Source organism: Callorhinchus milii, unplaced genomic scaffold (genome assembly GCF_018977255.1).
Source record: "Callorhinchus milii isolate IMCB2004 unplaced genomic scaffold, IMCB_Cmil_1.0 Scaffold13, whole genome shotgun sequence".
NCBI classification, from domain to species: domain Eukaryota; kingdom Metazoa; phylum Chordata; class Chondrichthyes; order Chimaeriformes; family Callorhinchidae; genus Callorhinchus; species Callorhinchus milii.
Window position 1 is genome coordinate 14,962,020 of NW_024704754.1, and position 7,366 is coordinate 14,969,385.

Below are 7,366 nucleotides of genomic sequence, written 5' to 3' on the forward strand. Positions count from 1 at the left end.
TCGCTTTTCTGGGGATAGTAATCCCTCGAAAAAAATAATAATTTAGTCACTCAATCCGCGACACTGTTTGCGAGGCACTGCTGTGCGCAGTTGGCTGCCGTGTTTTGCCCACAAATTATGCAGTCAATTCACTTTATAGCATATAAACACAAACTGACGGATGAAGCTATCGGAGCTTGGAATATTCACACCAGAGGATTCACCAATTTAGGGAAGGTCTGATTGAAACGACGTATGTCTTCTCCCTCTGGTGGTTATAATGAGACCTGGCACCTCAGCACTAACGTTAAAACCTGATAAAACCTCGCTTTTGCAGTGCATGGGGTAAAGTTTGTAACATTTTCAATATTCCTTGTGTTACTTCTCACCAGACTGCAGAGCAGATTGTCACCTTGACGTGATAAGGCACTATATCAAATGCAAGGATTATTGTTGTTATCTCTGATATTATTGAAGCAGAGATAAGTCAAATTATTAAATGGTAGACCCCAGAGTGGCCTCTAAATTATATTTTTATTTAATGTTAATTTTTCAGCATTGATCTGTTAATGTGCGCTGACACAAATAGTCATATCTTGTTTGGCATTCACTTAAGATATTTAGGGCCATTTGTGATTGTTGGTAAATTCACTAACCAGCATAATCAGGCTTATGTGACTCTGGAAACAGTTTCACTACGAAAAAAAAACCTTTACGTCAACTCCTGTCTTTCAGTTTCTGTCCAGGGAATGGTATGCTGGCGATATAAGGCGATCGGAAGCAGAATCAGCTCTGAGAAGCATCAATGAGGTAAAACAAACATTCTATGGGACCGAAAAATTGAAGTAGATAGAATTTCTTTTGTGATGCAAGGCAAGCTTGATTACATTCATTTAAAAAAATGTGAGTAGACTAGACCCAAGCCTCCATGTCAAGTGCTAAAAGTGATTATTTGGCCAAGGAGAACGTGGGTTAATAGGGGAAATGTTTCGCCCGCAAAATATGCAGTCAATTCACTTTATGACGTCTTCTGTGAAGCGCTTTGCGACGTCTTGAAGACGTGATAAGGAGCTATATCAAATGCAAGGATCACTATTAATATTAAATGACTATCACTATCCATTCAAATTATCTGTATTTGGCAAACTCAGGCTTGCTGCATGGTACCCAACTGCTCTTTGCCGCCGTTGGCAACTGAGTTTTTATATTCCAAGACGGATTATAAAGGCTAGTGTCCCATTTGCCTTAATTAATGTTTTCTGCACCTGTGAATTCGATTTTGACACTCTTAGCTTGAACCCCTAGATCTCTGCGCAACTACACCTCCAAGTGTTTCTCCATTCAGAACATATTCCTAACCGCTATTCCTCCATTCCAAATACTACCTCATACTTTGCAATGTTAAATTCCAGTCGCCCTAGTTCCTCTCACTTGCTTATTCTGTCTATGGTCTTTGAATTTTAGCCTGTCCTCTTCACAATTGGTAACATCTCCTATCTTAGTGTCATCTAAAAACATAGGGCCTAAATAATCTACTGAAGTCATAAAAGGTTCTGTGATCCGTCTATATGATACAGTTTAACATAGATTCCATCTACCTGTTAGGAGGCACTTTGCCAAAATAAGAGTTTCGCCCAATGTAATACGTACTCACTCAGTGCCACGTTGAGTCTTGACAAAAATCCAAACTACTCTATCACAACACACAATGTGCCTCTTTCCCAGTATCCTTTTATATATTGCTAAGCAGTCCCAATTTGTTCTCTTGATTTCTTGAATTAAATGTTGTGATCTTCAAAGTGATCTCTCCGCACCCCGCTCAGCCTGCTTCACGTTCCCGGCTCATTCTGCTCTCGCTTGCCCATTCCGCTTTCTGCTCTCACTCTCTGGAATTCCATCACAGAATACGCATGCCTTACCTCGTCTCTCCCGCCTTCGAACCCCACCTAAACACTTAATTTTTTCAGCCTCCCTCCCCCCACTCCCCTGCACCAGCTCCCTCCTACAGCTGATTTCCCAATCAGCTGTAAGAACTTTGAGTTGTTCTCCCAACATGAAAAGTGCTATATAAATCTAAATTATTCATTTTGTTCAGAGGAGAAAAAGCTTATGGGTGTTATTCCACCCAAATGAAGGTCATGTTGAAATGTTTCATAGTTACCATTATGAAGCAAACACTCTGTGGTAGACATACATAGGCATTCACTGGTGAGGAAAGATATATCACTTATGTTTTAATGGATTAATGAAGGTTAGTTCTCAATAAAAAAACTTTTCCTGAACATTAATTCTAGCATTAATTTTAATAATACAATTAAATTCACTGCATGAATCAATGCACATTTGGGTGATTGATATTATTAATAATAATGCTAATTCTGAGGCAGCTACACAAGAAGGCAGACATTCAGAGGTGTGAAGGAAGTTTAGGACAAACTGCAGCAAGTAATTCTTTACATAAAGGGTATTTAACAGCTGGAAAGGGTTACTAAAATGGGTGGTAGAGAACTTGTTGGACTAATTTAAGAAATGGCCTAATGTTACAATAGAAATACAATAGAGCAGCTATTCTTGGGGGATAAGATCAAATGGGCTCAAAGAACTTTCTTCATCCATACGTCTCTTGTGAATGCTAAAATCAGGGAAAGATTCTCAAACCATGGATTTAATAAGAGTTAGAATAAAGTAATTTTTGCACCAATATAATTTAAGTATTTTTTCTCGCTGGTGAGAAAATTAAATATTGTAGCAAATATGGATTCTCCCTGCCAACCTGCAAGGCCATTCCTCAGACAGGAGCCAAAGACTGAATGTTAACCTTCAAGACCCGTCTCAAGGCCCTCCTCTTCAACCGTGCCTTTGATCACCCTCTTACCCCTCCCCGCCCCGCCCTTCACCCCTCCTGATCCCAACCACCAGCTCGGGTGCAGATCCCTGATTGTCCAGTGCCTTGGGACGTTCTCCTGATGGCACTATACAAGTGTAATTTGTTTATGTTAATCAGTCCCGACTTCCATGTCCAAAATTAGGATTATTTACCACCTTATCCCAGGTTTACTGCGGCCCCAATGCAAATAGATTCCTCAGAAGCTCTTTGGTAGTTAGTTGCCTAACCACCAAAGTGGCACCAGCAATGTGATCAATATCCCCCTGCAGGATGGCACTTTCCTGGTGAGGAACAGTTCGAAGGGAAGCATTGAACAGCCATATGTCCTGATGGTATTGTACGGGAACAAAGTCTACAACATACAGATTCGCTACCAGGAACAGACCAATTTGTATTTATTGGGCACTGGACTCAGGGGAAAGGAGGTAAGCCTATTTCTGATTATATACAATATGTTTAACTTTGTTCAATGTTACTTTATGTTCTATATTCTTTCTCCCCTTCCTGAACCGTACAACACAATTTGGAGGCAAGTGTGGAATCAGGCCCTGCCCCTAATCGCTGGGTGTATGTTGCTCTGCTCCACCAATCGATGGCAATATTTCCACCTGTGGCCTTTGTGCCAAACAGCTGGAGGGCCCCTGTTACATGGGATATCTGCCACCTGATAACTGTGCCTTAATTCACTCACTCAGCTGAGTCTCTGTTTCGTTGAAGATGTTTTGTCCAAGGAATTTCAATAATGATCAAACTCGTTCTTTATCGTGCTTTGAAACATCCTCCCAACATGAAAGGTGCTATAGAAATGTAGTGTTGCAGTTTAGACATGTAGTAACAGCCAACTATAATGTTCAAACCAATGCCAGAAAAATATCTGTGCTTTGCATCAAGGTGTATTCCATGCCATAGACTGTGTTTAGGCTTGTGTTGTCCATGCTACTATTGTTAACGTTTAAATATGTTGACCATTTCAGCAACTGAAGTGGTCAAAAGCAGGACAGCATAGGATCTATTATTCGCCACTGTCCTTTCCGTGATCCTGACACTCAAAGGTTTTGTCTTTCTGCAGAACTTTGGCTCTGTGGCTGAAATTGTGGAGTACTACACGCAAACACCACTTCTCCTGATTGATGGGAAGGACCGAAGTGGGGGTCAAAGAAAGCAGTGCACATTGACCTACGCGGCCATTCAATAAACATGCTTCAGCTAAATTCTGGCAATCATAAGCCCAACAGAGCACAGTCTGGCTCACATAGAGCAGGCTGCATTTCCACCTAAATATTCTCGTATCATAGTTNAAAAAATCCTCACAAAATTCTTTTAACCACAAATACTTCTTCACATTGCAGTTAGTCAGCCACTGCAGTCCTGATCGAATTGCAAATATACCCTTTGCATTGCCTTTCCTGTGACACCTCCAGAATTGCCGTCACTCCCAGTAACTGATAACAGTGACGCTTTTGCGTTCCAGTGGAAAGGCCAATTCTTTCAAATATAAAAGGTGAGGCTGGGCCAAGAGCTTCTACCAGCAACACAAGGAATAAAACTCCAATTTGTGTAATCACTTTGATTTTGTGCAGAACAATCTCATGGCTTACTGGGATATTTGGTTGGAACTATGTTCTTGCAGTTTGCGTGAGATTAGGTGGTCTGGGGGGAGACTCGTTTTACATTCTAAGTTGCGAGGCAGTAGTTTTCCTAATAAAAGTTTAATGATCCTCATCTATATGTTAAATATCTTTTGAAGGATTTGTTCTTGTGCAGAGCAACTGCATAGAGTGAGATGATTTGCTGATACCATGTAAATAGCTTTTAAGAGAGGTCTTTTGAGTAGAGTAACTGTCAGTTAACTCTTCAACAGAGCTTTCTGCCCTCAAACTTCCTCTATTCTAGCTGGTTCTTGTTTCTATTTCCATTATTCTATTATACTTGGTTGGTACAATTTTACCAGCTGGTTTATCAACTATAGTTTGAAGTGTAATTGGTTGTGAAAGTCCAACCTTTGACTCACTCCATTAGAAACATTCACATCAAAATGTGAATAGAATGTCGATCCAGGCGTCCTTGTCTCACTTCTCCCCATTAATTATAATCAGTCCATTCACCTACTCAAGAGACATAAGCACATAATGTGCAGTGCGGGTCAGTCAAGCTCACATATGGCAGCCTGACACAGTGATAGCTCTCATCTCTGAATCAGAAGGTTGTGGGTTCAAGCCCCACTTTGGGCCTTGGAATCACGTAGTCTAAGCTGACACTCCAATGCAGAGCTGGGGGAGTGTTGCATTGTTGGAGGTGCCATCCTTCAGATGAGGGGTTAAACCAAGGAGCCATCTGCCTGTTCGGATGGACGTTACAGATCCCATGGCACTATTCGAAAAGAGGAGGGAGTTTCTTCAGGTGTCCTGGACAACAATCCTCCAAATAAAATTGGTCAGTCACTCCACGGCTGTTTGTGGCACATTACTGTGCACAATTGACTGCCGCATTTCGCCCACAAAACATGGTCAATTTACTTTATAGTCTATTCTGTGGAGGGCTTTGAGACATCTAGAAGATTTGAAAAGCGCTAAACCAAATGCCAGGATTATTATTATTATTGTGAAGCATTTTGAAATGTCTCAATGACGTGATAAGACATTATGTCAAATGCAAGTATTATTATTAATTGAAGATAACTAGCAACCAAGAAAATGGGGAGGTTAGGAGAAATTTGGATTTCACACACAAACAAAAATCTTTGATGATGGCAGAAGTTGACAAAACATTTAAAAAAGCATGACACTCTTGGCTTTATAAATAGAGGCAGGGAATACTAAAGCAAGGAAGTTATGCCACACCTTTACAAATCATTGGTTAGGCCTCAGCTGGACTATTGTGTCCAATTCTGGGCACCACATTTTAGGAAGCAGGTCAGGGCCTTGGAGAAGTGCAGAGATTTACAAGAATAATACCAGGCTTGAAGAACTTCAATTATATGGAGAGACTGGAGAGGCTGGAACTATTCTCCTTAGAGCGGAGAAAATTGAAATGAGATTTTATAGAGGTGCTCAAAATTATGCGGGGCTTTGATAATAGATAGGAAAAAAATGTTTCCTCTGGCTGGTGGGCCGGTAACTAGAGGACAGATTTAAGATAATTGGCAAAAGGAGAAGAGAATTTTTTTTACCGTGGTAAACTGATGTCATGTCTGCCTGTTCAGGTGGATGTGAAAGATCTTAGGCATATTCGAAAAAGGAAGCGAAGTGTTTGGGTCGATAATTCCCTGGGTTCTTGCAATCCCTCTTTTGTCCAAGCATTTGTCCTCATTCATGCACAGACCTCATTGCATCTCACACACGGCCAACAAGCACCCACTGCCTCTCTCGCACAGCCACCAAGCACCCACTGCCTCTCTCGCACAGCCAACAAGCACCCACTGCCTCTCTCGCACAGCCAACAAGCACCCACTGCCTCTCTCGCACAGCCAACAAGCACCCACTGCCTCTCTCGCACAGCCAACAAGCACCCACTGCCTCTCTCGCACAGCCAACAAGCACCCACTGCCTCTCTCGCACAGCCACCAAGCACCCACTGCCTCTCTCACACAGCCAACAAGCACCCACTGCCTCTCACACAGCCAACAAGCACCCACTGCCTCTCTCGCACAGCCAACAAGCACCCACTGCCTCTCTCGCACAGCCAACAAGCACCCACTGCCTCTCTCGCACAGCCAACAAGCACCCACTGCCTCTCACACAGCCAACAAGCACCCACTGCCTCTCACACAGCCAACAAGCACCCACTGCCTCTCGCACAGCCAACAAGCACCCACTGCCTCTCTCGCACAGCCAACAAGCACCCACTGCCTCTCACACAGCCAACAAGCACCCACTGCCTCTCTCACAGAGCCAACAAGCACCCACTGCCTCTCTCGCACAGCCACTATCTTTGAAGTCTTGATAGCTCTAATTATTCGGTTCGGACAGGACTGTCCATTGATGTGTTGGTGATAAAATCCTAGGGAATCAAAGGTTTGAGAGACTTGAGACAGGAAGAAACGGGAGAAGTCCTGCAAATTATCTTGATTGATTGTTCTTGTAACTTTGTAAGTCATTGTTTCTATTAAATTTTTGGAAAATCCAACCAGATTATCTGTCATCGTTAACCACAAGCTACTTCTGAACTGATTGGAACAATTACATCCGACAATGGAAGTATTAAATCTGGTGAAACTAGTCTGTATCTCGAGGACTGAGTTTGTGACACAATCTTTGTTGATTTTTTTTGACAAAAATTGTTTGAATCTTAAGAGTGACTTTAGGCTTTCTCCAGCAATCATCCAGGCGACTCAATGTGGTTCTCGCTGTGGGTACCCGAGAAGAGGCCGTACAGCACCGAGGGTCGTGACCATAGGGAACTGGCTGTTATACCACAGAGAACACGAACAAAGTTGTGCAGAAGACACGTAATAATACTTACATTTGATGTAGCACTTTATCGTGTCTTTGAGACATTTCA

The 7,366-nt window shown here is 42.3% G+C and overlaps 1 protein-coding gene across 1 annotated transcript in view; it reads left to right on the plus strand.

Annotated features, from left to right (window-relative positions):
• The window catches only part of LOC103177322 (lymphocyte cytosolic protein 2), a 60,516-nt gene extending 55,915 nt beyond the window's left edge, over window positions 1-4,601 (plus strand). Inside the window, exons 19-21 of the mRNA XM_007891438.2 lie at window positions 715-789; window positions 3,136-3,291; window positions 3,936-4,601. Of these exons, the coding sequence (XP_007889629.2) occupies window positions 715-789; window positions 3,136-3,291; window positions 3,936-4,061 (357 nt within the window). The 3' untranslated portion in view covers window positions 4,062-4,601. The remainder of the gene's footprint in view (window positions 1-714; window positions 790-3,135; window positions 3,292-3,935) is intronic.
• Window positions 4,602-7,366: the final 2,765 nt, after the last annotated feature.